This window comes from Chrysemys picta, chromosome 3, assembly GCF_011386835.1.
Source record: "Chrysemys picta bellii isolate R12L10 chromosome 3, ASM1138683v2, whole genome shotgun sequence".
NCBI lineage: Eukaryota > Metazoa > Chordata > Testudines > Emydidae > Chrysemys > Chrysemys picta.
In genome coordinates this window covers 17,572,001-17,590,776 of record NC_088793.1, presented here as the reverse complement: position 1 = coordinate 17,590,776, position 18,776 = coordinate 17,572,001, and the positions used below count along the sequence as shown (strand labels likewise).

The 18,776-nt window shown below is 36.7% G+C and overlaps 2 protein-coding genes across 38 annotated transcripts in view; one reads left to right on the top strand and one right to left on the bottom strand.

Annotated features, from left to right (window-relative positions):
- Positions 1–18,776, top strand: part of SUPT3H (SPT3 homolog, SAGA and STAGA complex component) — a 445,969-nt gene that overhangs the window by 12,911 nt on the left and 414,282 nt on the right. For 10 of the 35 annotated variants that reach the window (XM_065587541.1, XM_065587520.1, XM_005297387.3 and 7 more), the window contains one exon: positions 6,276–6,379. The exons of 1 other annotated variant lie outside the window; for it this stretch is intronic. Coding sequence is in view for 17 of the 34 variants with exons in the window: in XM_065587520.1 (XP_065443592.1) it covers positions 6,276–6,379 (104 nt within the window). In the remaining 17 variants the exon portion in view is untranslated. Of the gene's footprint in view, positions 1–3,741; positions 3,851–4,932; positions 4,969–5,575; positions 5,671–5,763; positions 5,859–6,275; positions 6,380–6,724; positions 6,816–17,343; positions 17,404–18,776 lie in introns of those variants that run through there. 24 more of the 35 variants (XM_024101102.3, XM_042848658.2, XM_065587537.1 and 21 more) reach the window with 11 other exon arrangements.
- Positions 1–18,776, bottom strand: part of RUNX2 (RUNX family transcription factor 2) — a 200,986-nt gene that overhangs the window by 146,147 nt on the left and 36,063 nt on the right. The window lies entirely within an intron of this gene.

The window sequence follows — 18,776 nt, the reverse complement described above, 5'->3', positions numbered from 1 at the left end:
GCCCTTGAGACATCCTCAGGGCAATACAGTGTGTATATATATATATATAGATAGATAGATAGTGTGGATGTGGCCCATATAACACAAAAGGCTTCATATGCGGCCCACGTGGTAAATAGGTTGAGAACCACTGAAATAGAGGGTCAGTGTAACACTGTACATAATCCAGTATACAATTCTTTTCATTGTTCATTCTCTTTAATACTTTTTTAGAAGCTAGATAGACTAGATTCAGACATGTACTTTCTCATGTGTTTATTTTTATTTTGCTTGTTTTATTATTTATATCTTCATAGCACCCTAAAGCCCTAGTCACACACCAACATGCCATTCTGAAGATGACTTAACATTTCTGTTGCATGATAAGATAAAACCAAATACTTGAATACACATGGTTAATTAAAACCCTTACTTCCTAAAGGCCAAAGGAGCAGGGACTGTTTCTTGTACTACATCTTGCACAGTGCTGAGCATTTGCACAAATACAATACTTGATACTGACATTTCTGATTTTGGCTTAAGTATAAGTTGCAGTAAAGATTAGAATATTTAAAACAAAAACACTAATTTTAATACAGTATTTGCTCAAAGCATCTTAGCATTCAGTGGTTTCCTTCCTTCCTGTTTTGTATGAGTTTTATGTAAGTAAAAATGTATCCCATTTTGCATTATTTCATATCATATGCAAAATGTAGTTATGGAAGAAGTGAAATGAGGGCCCGATGCTGTACAAAAATTAGATGCAAGTCTGCAGAAATAATTTATTGTAGCAGTAATTTATTTTTGCACCTAAAGTAAGAAAGGTACCATATACACATTCTTTATTTCCTGCTGAATGGAAACATGTAATTAACTTCTAACTTTCTTGGAACCTTGTAAAGTTTTATATGATTTGCCTCTTTACTTTTATTAGAAGTACGTAACCTGGTTCTCCTATCGCTTACATGATTTATAGTAAACCATAGTTAATGACACTGGAGTTCAGAGGAGGTTTGTAGGTGTAAGTCTAGTGTAAATGGGAGAAGAGTCAGGCCCCTAGGACAAAACCCAGTTGAAGACATCTCTGTTAGAAAATACAGCTGAATCTTCTGCTTAGTTCAGTGGAAGTTTTTTTTTTTTTTTTACCCTTCATTGTGTGTTGTGTGTGTTTATATTTTTATATATAAGCTTTTTCTAATTCAGGTTCCTCCCATTGTGAAGAGACTTTTTAGATAAAGCTGAACGAATTCAGACCTCGCTCTCCATTTCTGTGGTTGCAGAGTGAGTTCTGGAGTAGATGAATGTTAAGTTCTCTTTGGTGGTGTTTAAGTCAGTAACTTTTAATTGAGTTAATGGAGGTTTTGGGGGCCCTTTGTTCTGTAACCTATCCTTTGTCTCTTAAGAAACCCCCATGTGATGCTGCAAGAACAGTGGTTGATGGAGGAATTTGAGTACCTCTCTGTAAAAGACAGGAAGATGCTGATCATGTTCTCGGAGAGGACCCCCTGACTTTGAAACATAGTCCCTTTCCACCCTTTATCTGAAATAGCCCAAATTTGTTGATATTTAGGGCACAATGCATAGTTCATTTATTTATACAAGCTGATGGGAAGTGCAAAATACCATCCCTTATGTGCCCTTACCAAAAGTTTGAGTAAATAGATGGACTGTGCGCTCTACCTTAAAGATTAGTCAAACACAGGTGTGTCATCATGTGGGAATTACACAGGAAGGACATAGACTCAATGGACAGGTTACGGAACAGTAGGTTCCCAACATACCTTAGTGAGAATCACTGGCCTGAACTCAGCCAGAGGAGGCTTAGCATTTTTCCACTCAAGATTGTTTGGGGGTGTGAGGAAGTTGTTTCTTATGTGACTGTATATTTAATTTATGCCAGAGGTGTTGAGTGATCAGGATAGGTATTTTTTTGTGTTTTCATTGATAAAATTATTTATGTAAATTGTCTTTCCTTTTTAATTATAAAATTGCCAGATATTTTTGTGGAGGAAAATAATTTAAGAACATAATTTGCAAGTATGACGTAGATTTAGATTAGCGCCTTATAATTACTAGTTTTAAATAGTTAATCAAATGTTATATTCTCCTTGCTAGAGTTCATGATTAAACTATGACATGTTGAAATAATCTGTGACCCGATCTGAACATCTGAATTCACTTTGTGCAATATGGCAAACAGCTGTATTTCAATTCAAAGCTAAAACAACTGTAGTACATTGACCCGTTGAAGATTACAGTAGGTTTTCAATTCCATGTTAGCTGTACTTATTGGAGAAAATTGATTTGAGAGTGCTTCTGCTTTTGACTTTGTTTTTAATGTCCGGAAGAAAGGAAATAGAACATGCGGATGATGGGACTTTGATGTGTAAAGAAGTTAATTATCTAAACCATCAAACAAAATGTGGGCTGGGGAAGTAATTATTTTAAATGCTATGACAGGGCATGATGAGCTGTTGGTTCATCATGTCAAGAAAATGCTGTACACCTGCTTGATTTGAAAGTTAAATATTTTGGTTTTAGTAGGAAGACAGTGGTTTAATGAACGGGTAGAGCTGGTATGCTCCTAGTCCCTGATCCTGCAAAGTTTTATGCAGATAGGTAATCCCATTGGAATTAATGGGACTGCTCATGTGTAAGTGTTTGCAGGACTGGAGCCTTAGCAAGTAATTGTGTTGACATAAAACACATGGGCATAAATGACACTCTGAAAGTTACACTTCTGGGTGGAACTCTTTGCAGGATTGTGGCCTATGTGCACAGTTATTTTTGGAAGAGTCCCACTAAAGTCAGTAGGATTATTTGTATGCAAGGCAGTATTGCCAGACTCAAATGTTCAAAAATCATTAGCTCAAAACTCATGAGATGTAACTGTTATTTGAGTCTGTTTGCTTTTTAGTTTGAGTTTTAATGAGTCCCACTTCCAAGCTTTTCTCTTCAGCTATAAGGGCTAGAATTTTTTTCTTAAATAAAAGGTGAGATCATCACATAATCACTTGTCTCCAGGGTGGGGAGCTTTAAGTAAAGCACCAAATACCATGAGAGTTGGCAATGCTGGTAAGGGATACCCATATCTGTAACAATTATTAATGTGAACAAGGGATGCCTGATTGGCCCTGACTCAGTGCGTGGGATGAAGTAAGACTGCATGCCATGCACTTAAATTATTTGGGCTTGTCAAAAAAAAAAAAATTTACAGTCCCTGTCCTGCAGACATTTACATGCATGTATAACTTTACTCACGCAAGTGATTCCAATGAAGTTAATGAGACTGTGCTTAAAATAAGCATGCCTGTTTTCAGAATTGGGGCCTTATCTTATTAATCATTAACTTTAAGAATATTTTCTTTAAAATTTTTAAGGGCAAGAAAATTCTAGCCAAAAATTAGTGCTAACGCCTTGCACAGCTTTACTGAATTGTAGTTCTACTTCTCTATGACCTTTTGATTTAAGGATTTTGACATTACCATAGGAGTGTATATACATATTTTGAGTTATTAAAAATTAGACATTAACTGTTATATAAATCATAAAATAAAGAGTAATAAGGAAAATGTGTAAAATAAAAGTAAGACTAAATATACTCTTGATTTAAACTTCCAAGTCTGTGGGTCTTTGGTACATAATCTAATTGCACCTCCAGTGTTTAGAAGCTACTGTGCTAGAAGTAACACACAATCTTTCTTTACACTTACAGACAAGTTTATTGTATTTTTTTTAAACTCACTAATTTCACTGTTTTAGGTTTGAGACTAATGGTAACTGCTGACCAAGGCCCTGGTCCTGAGAACAGTTAAAATCGTGTGTGCGCCTACTCATATGACTAAAGTCAGACTTCAGTGCGACTAAATATGTGAGTAGAGTTACACATGTGCTTGTGTTTGTAGTGTGAGAAGCTAAATTACAACATTCTGGAAAATAAGTGGAAGTCTCTTAAACTATATGTGAAAGCATTCATATAAAACAGTTTACTCTAGTGTTTTAGATAAAAATGTATATTACAAGTTTCTCTTTGCATCTCTGTGCTATGTATCCTTAATATTTTTAAATTAACCATAATTATAACATTACCATGTAAAATATCTTACATATTAAAAAAACTTAATATCTTTCTTTAAAAAAAAACAAATTGAAAATGAAACTATATTGTAATGAACCACATGTAGTGTTAGTGTTGGAGAGAAGGCTTGGTATACAGTTTGTATTGTTAAGCTTCTTTTTTTTTTTTTTTTTTAAAAGCATAGGTTAAAGGTAAAACTGTAACTGGGAAATGACTAACTGAAAATAAATGATATTAACAACTGCATTTTATGATCACAATTACTACTAACAACAACATAAGAAATGAGCAGATCTTGGATAAGTGAAGGTTTACCAGCTCTTAGCAAACCAGACAGGAGAAAAAAATATACCGTGAGTGTCTTCTGTTTATCAGAAGACATTTATGGTGCCTGAAATGTTTTAGTGTTGCTAAATGTTGTTTGGCAGTAAAAGCAAGACACGCAAGAGTATCTGACTATTTTTGCATAGAGAAATATACTTGGATAAGGTTTGACTCTTTATATTGCTTCTCATGAGTGACCTTTAAAACATGAACTTGTGTGTTTTTAATTATAGTGACTCAGTTTATTAAGTTAATTTTATTATTTGGTGGTCTTCATGAAATATCTATGTTACACGTTGTCTGATAGTTCTTTGGTTAATTTTCAATAAATTAAGACTATAGATGACATGATTTAAAGATATTTTGACTTGCATTTTATTAGAGAGGAAAAATACATGAGCTAAATTAGTATATGTGATCTGGTTAGAGTAGAACTGTGTCCAGGTTTCAACTTGGAATAAACTGTTTTAATTTCACAGAAATTCTGTCAGGAAAACCATCAAACATTTTAAAATATTTTTTTGTTCATTTTGTATTCCTGCTTTTTACAGATACTGGACCATACATAAAGCTGAAAATAGTGCAAAGTGGGTAAATCAGATTTAAAGTTGAATATCTCACTGTTGAGTTCATTCACATTTCTTACTGGCTTATTTTTTAGGATTCAGTATCTGGTTTCAGTACTGTAAGGACCTTAGTCACTCCAATGAGGCTTAAGCTACAGCAGTGTTCCCAAACTTGTTCCACCGCTTGTGCAGGGAAAACCCCTGGCGGGCAGGGCCGGTTTGTTTACCTGCCGCATCTGCAGGTTCGGTTGATCGCGGCTTCCAGTGGCCGCGGTTCGCTGCTCCAGGCCAATGGGAGCCGCTGGAAGCGGTGCGGGCTGAGGGACGTACTGGCTGCCGCTTCCAGCAGCTCCCATTGGCCTGGAGCAGCAAACCGCGGCCACTGGGAGCCGCGATCGGCCAAACCTGCGGACGTGGCAGGTAAACAAACCGGCCCGGCCCACCAGGGGCTTTCCCTGCACAAGCAGCGGAAAAAAGTTTGGGGACCCCTGAGCTACAGTGAACGAAGGCCACTTTCTTTCTGAATGAAAGCTAGGTTTAATGCACTTTAACTTGTTATGCACATTAACTTCACAGCTATATTTAATTCATCTTCTCTCCCTATGTATACAAACCCTATATGAATAAGGTCCCTATGGGATTTGGTTGCTGCATGAGCCGAAGGTTATGCGCTTCTGTTGGAAGACTGGGCCTATGAAAGACACATATACGGCCCATAATAATGTGAGCTCTTGAATAGATATTGAGATAAGCTTGCATTGATGCTTTTTGAATGGCTCCCTGAGATTTTTTTTTTTTTTTTTTTTTTTAATAAAGGCCAGTGGAGAAGTGTGAACACAAATACGTACCCAACACACACTTTCAGTGACGGCTGGTTGCTGACCACAGTTTATATTTTATGGATAATACAGGTGACAACTCAAATAGGCTTCCTTTCCACATTGAAAGGCTTTTATATGTATTGTATTTTCATTCAGGTCTTGCCTGAATTGCTTTTTTCCTTCCGAATCCGTAATGCAAAGCAAGCATACGTAGCAGTCACTAAGGTGAAACTATTACAATTATTATTGATTCCTCTTCTATATCTATTTACTAAAATGAACAGTGTGGTTTTCTCAGTTTGTCGTGTAATAGAGGAGAAAATAATTTTCTTGCAGCGCTGAATGAAAGACATTATTAACTTCAACATGAAACATAGTATGGTAGGCTGGATATTTTAAACCGCATATACTTTGTGAAGTGGTTTATAGTTGCTGCCATTTCCAAGATCCTCTGTTTATTAAATTAAATACGTTTGCAAGCTCTATTGTTTCTTTTTGTTTACTCAGATGAGCAATATTGCAGCTAGCCCGATGTCAAATGTTGCCTCTTCAAGCAGCGGAAGAGGGACAGGGAAATCAACAAGCTTTACTACTGAACTGCAAAGTATGATGTAAGTAAGCTATCCAAATATATTGGACTGTTTGCATTTTCAATGTGTGTTTTGTCATTCTCTAAGAAAATAGGGCAGAAGAAGAACAGATACATATGATGGCTATCCCATTGTTTATATTTTTAAGACACTCTAGGTAAATAAAATATTACCCACCTTTGTTATGCTAAAAACAGATTGAAAAATCCTGCTAAATAATGGATATATTTTATGTATTGTATATGAAAATAAGTTGAGACCTACATTTCTTAATTCATCACCAAACAAGATAAGATACAATTGACATAAAATTATTTTAAAAGTAACTTTTCATTATAGTTTAACCATAGCTTTTGGTGTTAATAGAGAAAGATCTGTTAACTGGTGAGATGATGCTATTTATTATGGAATTAACATGTGTGGACCAGTTGGAACTGATTACATTTTAGTCTTGGTGGTGAGTAAAATTGTTATAAAGAGAAATGATTTATTATTCTAAAATGCCACTGGAATCTTAGAAACCTGCTTAATCAGAGTTGTAAGATGTGATATTAGAAGGGTTTGTAGCTCAGAACTTCTAAAATCTCATAAGACATTTAAATAGCCATTCACTCAATCTTTAAGACACTGCATAATCAAGAAGATTTCCTTACCTAAGGCTCTGTTCTACTTGATTAGTGGCCTATTACACTGGGCCTGGTTGCAAATCTTGATTTGGTAGAAGGCAACCTATCCATCAGAGAGCTTGACCTGCCAGCACTGCCATTTTTTCCCTTTTATTTGGGTCCAGGACACACTGATCTGTACAGAGGGGGAGAACTCAAGCTAATGAGCTCTTCTTTCCCTATGGATCATTATTCCTGATTTACCAGGCAGTTTAAAGAAAATTTCAGCCCAAGTCTGGAGTATATCTCCTTTAAATCTGCAGATAGAGAACTGGGCTGGTAGCCCAACTCCAAATTATGAGCAATTCTTTTATATACTATTATGAATATATCTTATCCATCATGTGTATGTGTGTAGGGTAGGGGGTGGAAATTAGGGTGTATATGTATGCATTGTTGAGTTCAGCTGTACTTAAAGGGGAGCTGTGCTGTATGAAATCTCGTTAGAGTATTTAGAAGGATTTTTTTCTCCCATTGATTTCTCTGCTAGATTTTCAGTTCTTAGAAAGGTAGCGCCGCAGTGTCAAAAAGTAAACCTGTTCCATTAAAAGATAACATTAGCCATTTTTGCCTGTCTTCACTAGTTAAAATTGCTGAAATTAAGGTCTCAGCTCTGGAAAATAGTTTAACACTTCAATAGAAAATAAGATGAGGCCAAGTAGGTTGGATTTAACAGGGAATACATTTTGGACTGTTGATTTTTATGTTGGCAGGATCCTTAAACTCTGAAGTAGAGGGGACTTGAAAACTTCTTTTTACTATGTGGTTTCATATACATCTACAGATTTTGTATGTCTGATTTCAGTCAAAAAGAATGATAGCTGAAAAGTCCACCTTCTATTAGTTCACAATGTCTCTCTCTCTCCATATAAAGCAACAGAGGGTCCTGTGGCACCTTTAAGACTAACAGAAGTATTGGGTAAGAACCTTACTTCTTCAGATGCAAGTACTACTTGCATCTGAAGAAGTGAGGTTCTTACCCACGAAAGCTCATGCTCCCAATACTTCTGTTAGTCTTAAAGGTGCCACAGGACCCTCTGTTGCTTTTTACAGATTCAGACTAACACGGCTACCCTCTGATTCTCTCTCTCTCTCTCCATATATACGCTTATAAAGGTTTAGATCTTGGTAACTTAGGCCTTTTGTATCTTGTCCTTCTCTACTATACAGTAGGTACTGAGGAGCAGCTTAATAAAAAACTGTTGAAACTCTAACTTGCATTATTTCTGTAATGTCCTCTGTAGAATATGTTGTATATCTCAAAGCCTCCAAAGCTGAATGTTGCTCCTCTGGGTAAACATTACACTTGGCTTCTTAATGTTACAGAAATTAATCAGATCTTGTACCACATTAGAAGAAAACCACTAATCTCCTGCTTTTAGTTTTCACCTTCCTCTTGTTTCATCTATTAATTGATGGGCTCTATTAGGGTTTAAAAACTTATTTTGGGACAAGTCTAACTTTAAATGATAGCTTGACTGACCATTTAGCTGTGTTTGCATTTTACTGGAGAAGAGCATGTTCCCAGATAAGGGCGTAACAGGACTCCCCAACAATACTTAGTAATAAGCCATTCCCTTAAGTCTATTTTCCATATTTGGCAATTTTGATGGGATGAGTTACTCAGCTCTTCAGAACAGCGGTTTTCAATCAGATGTACATGTACCCTTGGGGGTACACAGGTTTTCCAGGGGGTACATCAACTCAGCTAGATAGTTGCCTAGTTTTACAACAGGCTACATAAAAAGCACTAGCGAAGTCAGTACAAACTAAAATTTCATACAGACAATGACTTGTTTATGCTGCTCTATATACTATACACTGAAATGTAAGTACAATATTTATATTACAATTGATTTATTTTATAATTGTATGGTAAAAATGAGGAAGTAAGCAATTTTTCAGTAATAGTGTGCAGATTTTATGTCTGATTTTTAAGCAAGTAGTTTTTAAGTGAGGTGAAACTTGGGCAGACGCAGGACAAATCAGATTCCTGAAAAGGTTATTGTAGTCTGGAAAGGTTAAGAACCACTACTTCAGAGTATATTTAGAAGTAACTGCCAAAAAGTGGAAGGTCTAATTCGGTTTTCAGTTAGATGCAATGAGGATGGAAGTATTAGAATCTTCTAGGTAGGTAGGTAGATGTGATGTATTTCAGTATATAATTGAAATGAGATGTTCTATTTTCCTTGTGCTGCACCTTTTGAGCTAGAGGAATCCTGATTGCCAGCTAGCTCAATTATGAGGCATCTGCTGTTTTGTGCATCTTTAGTGATGTAGGATGTTGGTGACTCAGCATGTTCTTTCTTTCATGGAGACTTTATATATATATTTTTGTTTTTCTTAAACCTAAAATAACTGTTATCTGCACACAAACAACAAACATAATTGATCATCTTTTGGGCTCCAGAATCAAGGGCAGGCCATGAGTCTAGGGAGCCAAAGAAGTCTGTGTAGCTTTTTTAGGTCAGTGTCTGAGGAGCCTATATTTTATTTATTGGTCACTTCCTGATTAAGTGCTTTTGAAATTCCCCTGCTCGCTAGCATACACGTGATTTCTGTCAGAATGTAGACGTTATTGTTGGCCGTATAAGTGGAAGAAACAGAAGTTTTTCTTCTGTTTCAGAGCTTGTTCGGTTGCTGCTTTAGAAATTATACAAACAACTCGTCTGTGTTCTGAGATAATATTTTTCATAAACCGTTTCACTGACATAGTAGGAATCAAAGGAATCCTTCCAATATAATCAGTTTATTAAAATTAAATTTTATTGTTTTCATATTAAAATTTTTTTTGCTAAAGTTTTGCCAGGGATGGACCATAGACAGAAAATAGACATAGACAGCTGTTTTTCTCTTTGCAAAGTGCACAATGAGATTAAAACTTTCCTAAAAGTATATAATAGAAATTATTGAGGAAAGGAGAAGACAACTTGCAAGCAACAGTTTTAAGTACATCTAGAAGGTTTCAGTGGCACAGCAGCATTCTAGTAACTTCAAAAAGCTACTGGGACCCCTAGGAAGTTTATAGCGTTTCTAACTAAACACTAGGAACTCAGCTGTAGATAACAATCCCTTGTAGATAAGGCGATGGCTTGGATGATCTGATATGGCTTTTCCATTTATTTTTTTATGATTCGTTAATCACAGTGAAAACTATTAAAAATGTGACTAGATTTTGATTTTTGCACAGAGAGTGAGCACTTAGAATATTTTCTTTGTCCAGTAAGTAAAATTTTAAAATATACATAAATTATGGTGGTAACTCCATTTTAGGTTTCTGGTGACATGAACATATAGCTTGGGTTATACTTCTGTGGTCTATGATATCAGAAACTCTTTATGAAACTATTGCTTAAATATATGCAGTTGGATGTATATTAGTCCTTACGTTCGCTATTTCATAGTTTGTATGATGTATTGTCTCTAAATCAGTTCATTACAGGTTTCCTTATTTTCAACTTAATTGATTTAAATCCAAGAAATATAACAATCTGCAACTAATATAATCTAAGAATGGCCTCATACTCCTATTAATGGTAAACCTTGTTTCAAAATGGAATTGGATTAATATAATCATATTCGAGAACATAACATTTTGATATTTTATCGATTTTCTTATTTATTTTACTTTCCATAGATGCTGACAAAATAATATTCATTGACTCGATACTGAATTTAGAACCATTACCCCGTAGAAACTATTCTTCCTCAAAGTGTGAAAGTGTAGTATAAGAAATAATTCTTATTTTCAACTACTCCCATGTTTCTTTCCATAAAAGCCTATATTCATCTCTAACTTAGGCCTTGTCTACACTACAGAGTTTTGTCGACGCAAGTTACATCAACGTACAGCCGCCACTGTAATTAAACCACTGTTGCATGTCCACACTACGCTTTTTGTGTCAGTGGAGCGCATCCACAATAGCATCTTTTGCATTGACGCACAGAGCAGTGCACTGTGGTATCAATCTCACCGTGCAACTGGCCCCAGCGTGCTTTGGGAAGAGTTTGCAATGCCTCATCAGGGCAGTTACAGTGTCACATGATGAAGGTTTCTCAATCCCATTGTTCCATGGGCATCCTACTAGATTGCCAGCTGCTTTTCAACTGCCCTCGTAACCTGCAACCCACCCATCTCTGTTAGAAAGCATGGATCCTTCACTGCTGTTCAATATTGTGCTGTGCATTGTGAACACAAGGCTATAAGAGTAGCTCAGTGAGGGGCTATTTGGCTGGGGGATGCCTTGAAGGAGCATTTTAACACTGAGCTACAATAATGTGTGTTGGCATAGTTTATTTACACCGTGCAATGAACATTGTAATAATTACTGTCTGTGTCCGAAAGGTAACACATTTTAAATCACTTTTTAAAGTAGCACTCAGTAATATGACCAAACTGATATTGCTGAATACTAACACAAGAAGCCCACAGAAGTGTGTGTGTGTGGCGGGGAGGTGTGTGACAAGGAGTGTGTGAGGTGGGGGGGGCGTAGGGAGGGGAGAGTGAGTATGTCAGCACGCTGTCTCGTTAAGTTCAGACAGCAGCCATAAGCAACCAATCCTGAGGCAGACGCTGGTGTACAGATAGTTGGTGTCTCCCTGTCCCCCCCATCCCAGCTCAGCGGACACTGGTACACCGGCAGGGGGAGAGGGACACCTCAACATTACCCCCCACCTCCCTCCCAGGCTCTGTAGAGCACATCAAGAGTTTCTACCCTCATTTCCCCCAGCAGCAGTCTGCCTGCCTGCTGCTGTGGTCTTAGTGCCAGGGAGAGCAGGATTACGCGTTAATGTTTCGATTGTGTGATTTCCTCAGAGTTTTCCCACAGCTTTCTCTCTCCAGAGACCAAGGAGATCCACCCTCTCCCCGTAGGCCAGGCAAGAGTGCATTTGCTGCTGGGAACTGGCATGCTCAGCTGGGCAGTAGCTACATGAGCTCCCCACACTGAGCAATTTCAAAACTTCCTGGGGCTTTGGAAGGGGAGGGGCAAATGCCTGCATAGCTGGATGCAGGGCAGCAGAGTTCAAAATGGTGAGCAGAGCGGTCACGGTGGGCATTGTGGGATACCTCCTGGAGGCCATTTACAGCGACGTAACGAATGCTGTGTCTACACTGACGCTTTGTCAATGTAACTTTGTTGCAAAAAGCTCTATGCCTCTTGTTGAGGTGGTTTTACTTTGTGGGCATGACAGGAGAGTTTTGTTGGCAGGAGGAGCATTGTAGTGTGTACACCTCCACTGTTTTGTTGACAAAAGCTGCCTTTTGCTGACAAAACTGTGTAGTGTAGATAAGCCCTTAGTTTAAGATTGCGCCAGTGGGATTTACTATTTAAATGTTCACATTTCTTCTACTTTTGGAGAACACATTGAAATCATTTGATGGTTTGGCTTCTACTTGTCCCTCACTTCCAGAAAATTTTCTGGGGGAACTCTGAAATGGGATTAATTGTGAACCCATATTTCATTACAAGTGAGACTCATAGAACAGAAGCTGTGTTCTAAAGGTATACAGGCTCCTATTTCTGAAGTATCTGAGCACTGCTCCAGTATTTAAAAGTAGAAATAACACTTTTCTCTTTCCTTCAAAGCCTGTAGGAGAAATAGATTAGTTTATAGGGTGTCATGTCCGTCTATCTCTCCCCTCCCCATTCTCACCTCCCAACACACTTTGTCGTGTATGAGAATTTATTTAGGAAAAGGTTTAAAAAAAAAAAAAAAAAAAAAAAGGAAATGAGTTTTGCTGAACACAGTCACTGTTTCAATCTTAGAATTCTTGGATTAATTGTGAATAAGGCAAAAGTTATAATGAAACCACTGCCTGCTAGGAGTGATGGAGAATGTTGACTGATTGGAATGAACAACCAGTAGTCAGGATGTTCACATTTAGGGTATGGTAGAATAGAGATTTGACAAATAAGGAATGAAAAACTTAAGCCTGGAATTCCTAACCTTGGAGCAAAGTCCTATACCATGTTTTAAAAATACACACAAGACAGAGAAAAAGTGTTTGTGTATCTCTAATTATATGAATCTAAAACAGATTAAGAGAATCTGTGGTATTTTTAGTCTATATTTGTGTGTGCATGATAAACTATTATGGCAATGGGACTACAGAAATGTCTTAAGTTGACTGCTATATAAAATAGCATGGATAGGCAACACATGCAATAGTTAAGATTTACTTTAAATTTCCTGTCTAATCAACTCTTTCAGTTGCTTATAACTTTCTCTGGCAAATGTCTTTGGGACAGAAATGATTTCTTAATGGTACTAGCTCAAACTCCCCCCCCCCCCCCAACTTTCATTTGAGCAAAATTGTTTCTGCTATTTTTGAGTTATCTGAGCATGGAAAAACCTTTTTTCTTGCATGTTCTGCTTAGAAAAGTGTGCTGAAATAATTTAGAAGTAGTTAAAGGTAGAAACCTCAAACTTGTTTTGTAGATCTTCTTATGACACTCACTCTCTCTCTCTCTCCCTCCCTCCCCCCCCAAAAGCCTTATATTTTGTTTGTTTGTTTGTCATCCTCTGAAGCATCAGAGGTGGAGGTGGGATACTGGTCTGGCTGGACCAGTGCTCTGAGGTGGCACTGAGCTTTCTCTCTCTCAGGTGCTTGGCTGGCTTGTTCTTGCTCACATGCTCAGGGTCTATCTGACTTGCCATATGTGGGGTCAGGAAGGAATTTCCCCCCAGGTCAGTTTGGCAGTGACCTTGGGGTTTTTTCATCTTCCTCTCCAGTGTGAGAGTGCAGGTCACTTGCTAGGATTATCTGGATATATCTCACTAAATCATTTCACAGCCATTGCAGAAGCCTTGGACATTGGTGCACCTTGATCCCTCTTATTCTATCCCTGTAGCACACAATAGACTAGGGTCCTGTAATACTTCGGTCTAATTTCAGTTTTTGGTTTAGTGTGTGGGGGCAGGTTGGTGTTGGTGGAAGTCAGACTAGATGATCTATGGTCTCTTGTTGCCTTAAACTCTAAAACTCTGTGAAAAGTTGCCCTGGTGTAACTAAATAGGTTTAAAATTGATTTACTTACACTGGGGCAAACTTTTAATGTAGCATTACTTAAAACCCATTTAAGGGCATGTTTATGAAGGATTTAAACTGGAATAAGTAGGTTGATCTTTAGTTGTATCAGTGCAGCTTCCCTAATCTATTTCCTATATTATTCCTTAGATTTGAGTTAAATTTGAGAAAATTGGTGCTGTAAATTTTAAAGGTAAGATGATTTGAAGTTGGGAGGCACAGTTATAAAGCTGGCAGACTGTACTAAGTAGCACTTGAGATTAACAGCACTCCTAGGTAATAAATAATTGATCATTACTGTTAATTAGATAGGAATTATCTTTAGAAAAACTCAATGTATGCAAATATATTCTACCATAAATTAACATGAGTAATTCCATTTAAGTAGCAAGCCTCAATTAAGAAGGCTCAGAGTAAAGGAGTGTGTTTATATGATATGGAAGCTATTCCACTTGATGCCATCTGAAAGCAGTCCTTAATCAAAGCCTCCAACATGGAGGCCTGCTACTTTACATTATAGCGCTCATGTTAATTCATGCTAGAACAGAACTGTGCAAATTGAGTTTTACAAGTTCTACAAGGCCCTGCAGATAGATATTCTCAGGCACAAAAGCTGTATAGTATAGAATTTTTTCCCCTCTTTTATTCATCTTCTCCCCAACCTCTTTTAATAGAAATTAGTAAATTCCATGCAAAAAACAGTAATAAAGCTGAGAAATTAACAACTTAAGTCAGGAAATTTCCAAAATTAATGTCTAGAATATGTCGTACCCCTTCTCTTGGGGATGCAGAGAATGTCTCCTTGCACCAAAAGGGAAATACAGAGATAGTGAAGTCATGGGGCTTGTCTTTGCCCCATCACTAGCCAGCATTCAGTATGTGAATGTACATCACACACTGAAAAGGTGGCACAGAGGCTATACTCCCTTGGATCTCCAGGAGTCCGTGTCTACCTGAGGCATAATATGTCTGGGAGCTCTCACTGGACGAATTTGTCTCTACGTTACTCCTGTCTCAGGGCAGTAGCTAAAAGGCTCAAAAAAGTTCTAAGGTTGAGCTTTCAACTTTAATAATGCCAATATCATGTTATTTGTTAGGTAATGCAATACAAACAGGATTTTTAAAAGTCTGTTTGTAATGTATTGCATTGTGAAAAGAAGAGTGCAAACAATTTGTATTCCATTGTCCCAAATGAAATTCTGCCAGTTTACTCTGTTTGTTGATAAATAATAATCCTATGTTAAAGTGCATTTCTCAAGTTTGTAGTATTGTGGAAAAGGTTCTAAACAGCATTAACTGGCTGTCATCTATTTTTAGTCCATCATAAAATTTTTGTTAGAAGAGGGAAAAAAAATGAGCCTACCCAAGTTTGCCTAGTTTCATTCTATCAAGGTTAATTGTTGTTTGAGTGGGTGAACCGGATGCTTTCATGAGCTATGCAGCATAAGGAGATGGGGAAAAAAATCAGTAGTGTCCAAGCACAGCATAAGACAATGTTTTAATTGAACTAAATACAATTGTTCATTTTTAAAAAAGTAGGTAACTCCCTTGAGTAGATTGCATATAATGACAAAAATGGATAGAATTTGGGTAGGTTAAAGCATGTCTTGAATTTAAAGAAGTACCCCCAAAGAAATGACTAATTGGAGCCCGCGAACTTTGATAGTAGAGAAGTTCAACCCGGAGGCCTGGTCGAGCTGAATGTTTAGTAATTGTTCATTTGCTGAAGCAAATTAATTGATTGAAAAAAGTTCTTTATAAAAATATATATGATTTCTGACTTTTTAAACTTCTGCATCAAAATACTGCAGGAAATGTGAACTAGAAACATCTCAAAGAATAATTCCCATATTGCAAATCTCCAGGGCTTTATATTGAATAAACTGCAAATAATCTCATGCCTTTTTGTGGCTTCATCATGCAAGCACCTATCATGATCAGTCCCACTTTAGTGTGCCCAGTAGTGTTTGCAGGATAAAAACTTTGGCCAACAAATAACTATTTACTGAATGACTAGACATATAGAACTGTTATGTTATGAACCGTTTTACTTGAGAATAATAGAGATTGTATACTATAAATAAAATCATTATTTGTGATTTGTATTCTTGTAAAAAGACTGGAGTTCCAAATGTAAGGTATTGCATTTTATTGTCATTATAAAACTGTGAAGTAGGTACTGTAATGTAATTAAAGAGCTTGACATGGCAGAGACTTAAATTTTAGAACCTGTATAGAATTAATATTTCTAAATTATTTGGATCCGTAGCCTGTTTCAGATTTTAAAAAAGTCCTTGTGTAATATATTTACATATGTAGAGATTGCTAGCCAAAGAAGTTGTTTGTTCTGTCAAAAAGTACACAGATGGGACTTCCAAAATGAGTTTCTTCAGTTTCAGTAGCTTTTACTGGTTGAGTAATTCAAAAGAGGTAATAGAATCCTAAAAGAGGAAATACTATCAACTGTTAGAACAGTTTTGAATGCCAAAGTATGCAAAAAACATGGGAGTGAGTATTATATTATCAAATCCATGACTCCAAATAAACTGAAGAAGAAATGTAAGTTGGGTCTCAAGATAAATAATAATGAAGGCTCATTGTCAACTAATAGCTTTTTTTTTACTCTTGAATGGTATTAGGAAATTCCTCTGTTTTCTGTTAAATACTTTTTTTTGCGACTACCTGCTGCCTGCAGTGGCTTTTTAGTGGTTTAACTCTTGCTGTCTTTTAAAATTCCTATTTAGTGTATTCTGCTATTTTAAGAGTGTGGTGAAAAGTTTAAAGCGTTCTGATCTTTCTTTGGAGTGAGATTTTTTTGTTGTTTGCTATTTAAATTAAGATGTCAAGTTTAGGTTTTTTCCTTCACATAATTTAATTAGGTAAAATCTATTTCTCTTGTTAATATTTAGTTTTATTACGACATAACTGCCAGTGGAACAGAATCTGTTTTAAAACAGTGAGGTCCTGAGTGCCCACAACTGTCAATGGTTTAACTAGGAGTTGTGGGCACTCATCTCTTTTCAGGGGATACTCAGCATCTTGAAGGACTGAACCCTAAATTACTGATTTAGGAGTTTTCAACTCCCATTGACTTCAGTGGGAGCAGAGTTAAGTCAATGCTGAATGCTTGTGAAAATCCCACTCTTACCATCTTTGGAATCTGATTTTCGTCACAGCTGAGCATTTGCTACTCTCATTAAAATCAGTAGACACTGTGGGTCCTCAGCACCGTTTGAAAATCAGGCCTTGAGTGTTTTTTATATAAAAATTTGTTTTCTCTTGTTTTTCAGCTTAATTGGAATCAAAGTTAGGAAGTTCAAGCAATCTGGAGCTCACAGTATTTAAGAAATGTAAGCCATATACACTGAATGTTCAGTTTCTGCGACATTGACAATTGAACAATACCAGGCTGAGTTGTGTTTGTGTGTTAATTTAACAATATAATGGGCTGTTTAGATGCCCACTTAAAGCTGGCTAATATAATTATTCAATCTCTGAATTGTTTATATCTCATTTTAATTACAAAAACATCCAGTATACATTCTGTTCTTCCTGCAAAAATTATTTAATGATAGAAAATTTACATTTTTAGGACACAGACAACACTGTTTAAAAAAGTGTATATTTTCTTTTGCTGATCTGTAATTGCATATTATTATTGTCACTCTGGGCCATTGCTACATTCAGTCTCTCTTCTAGATACTTGGTTTCTGTGAAACATTTGTAATCCTTGCTATTTAGAACACACAAACTGGTTTTGGTAGCTCTGTTATCAGCACTGCTATGGGATTTGTCTTTTCCATGATATGGTCCATGTTGTTGATACTGAGTTTAGTTCTTTGTTGTGACTTGGCGGCCTTGAGAGTCCGTTCCAGTGGTTGTTAGTGTATTTCCCTGTTATACCAAGATCCATTAAGAGGGTTTGGTGTGAATCAAGCTAGGCAAGTTTTATGCATGGATTTAGGGCCTTGTTTTTCCCTCACACTTCCATGCACAGGCTGAGTTCTTCAGCTAACAAAAGGACTGTTTTGAGAGTATTGGCTTTGGGGAATGCAGAGTCCAGGGCTTTTTGAGGCCTCCCTTCCACTGAAACAAGTGAACAACTGCAGGAACAGAGAAATTCTGCTGGAGAGGCAGACAGACAAGGATGGATTTAAGAGTGGTGCAGGATTTAGATAATCCTTATATATAACAAATAAGAAATGGCGGCACTTCAATTTGCTGAATATTAATAATTCTGTGTTTGCTCTTATAGTTATGTTCCTAAAATTTCAGTCATTTTCATGAGATTTGCTTATTTTTTGTTTTGAAGCCCATCAGTAAAATCATCTGAGTTTGGAAAGGTCATTTGGGATGATATTGGAAGGAAACAGCAGTTATGATCTGGCCTAAAGTGTGCTGGTTAACCAAACTGTAATTTGGGGTTGTAAAGAATTTCTCTATTCCATTCTATACTTGTTTATCATACTCAAATCCAGAATTTTGCTGAGACTGCATTGTACAAAAATAACCAGTTTAACTAATTGAGCTGAAATCTTGGTTTCATGCACAATGTTTTTAAAGGCAAAAAGGGATAGTTGAGGCAACTGACAAACAGATTTGATGCTAATTTACACTTTGTTTTTTAGTGGCTAATTTGCCCTATAAATCGTTAAAATTATAGGTGTAGGATAGAATTAAGAAACAACACTGCATACAAAGGGCAATATGAATTCCCCTTCAG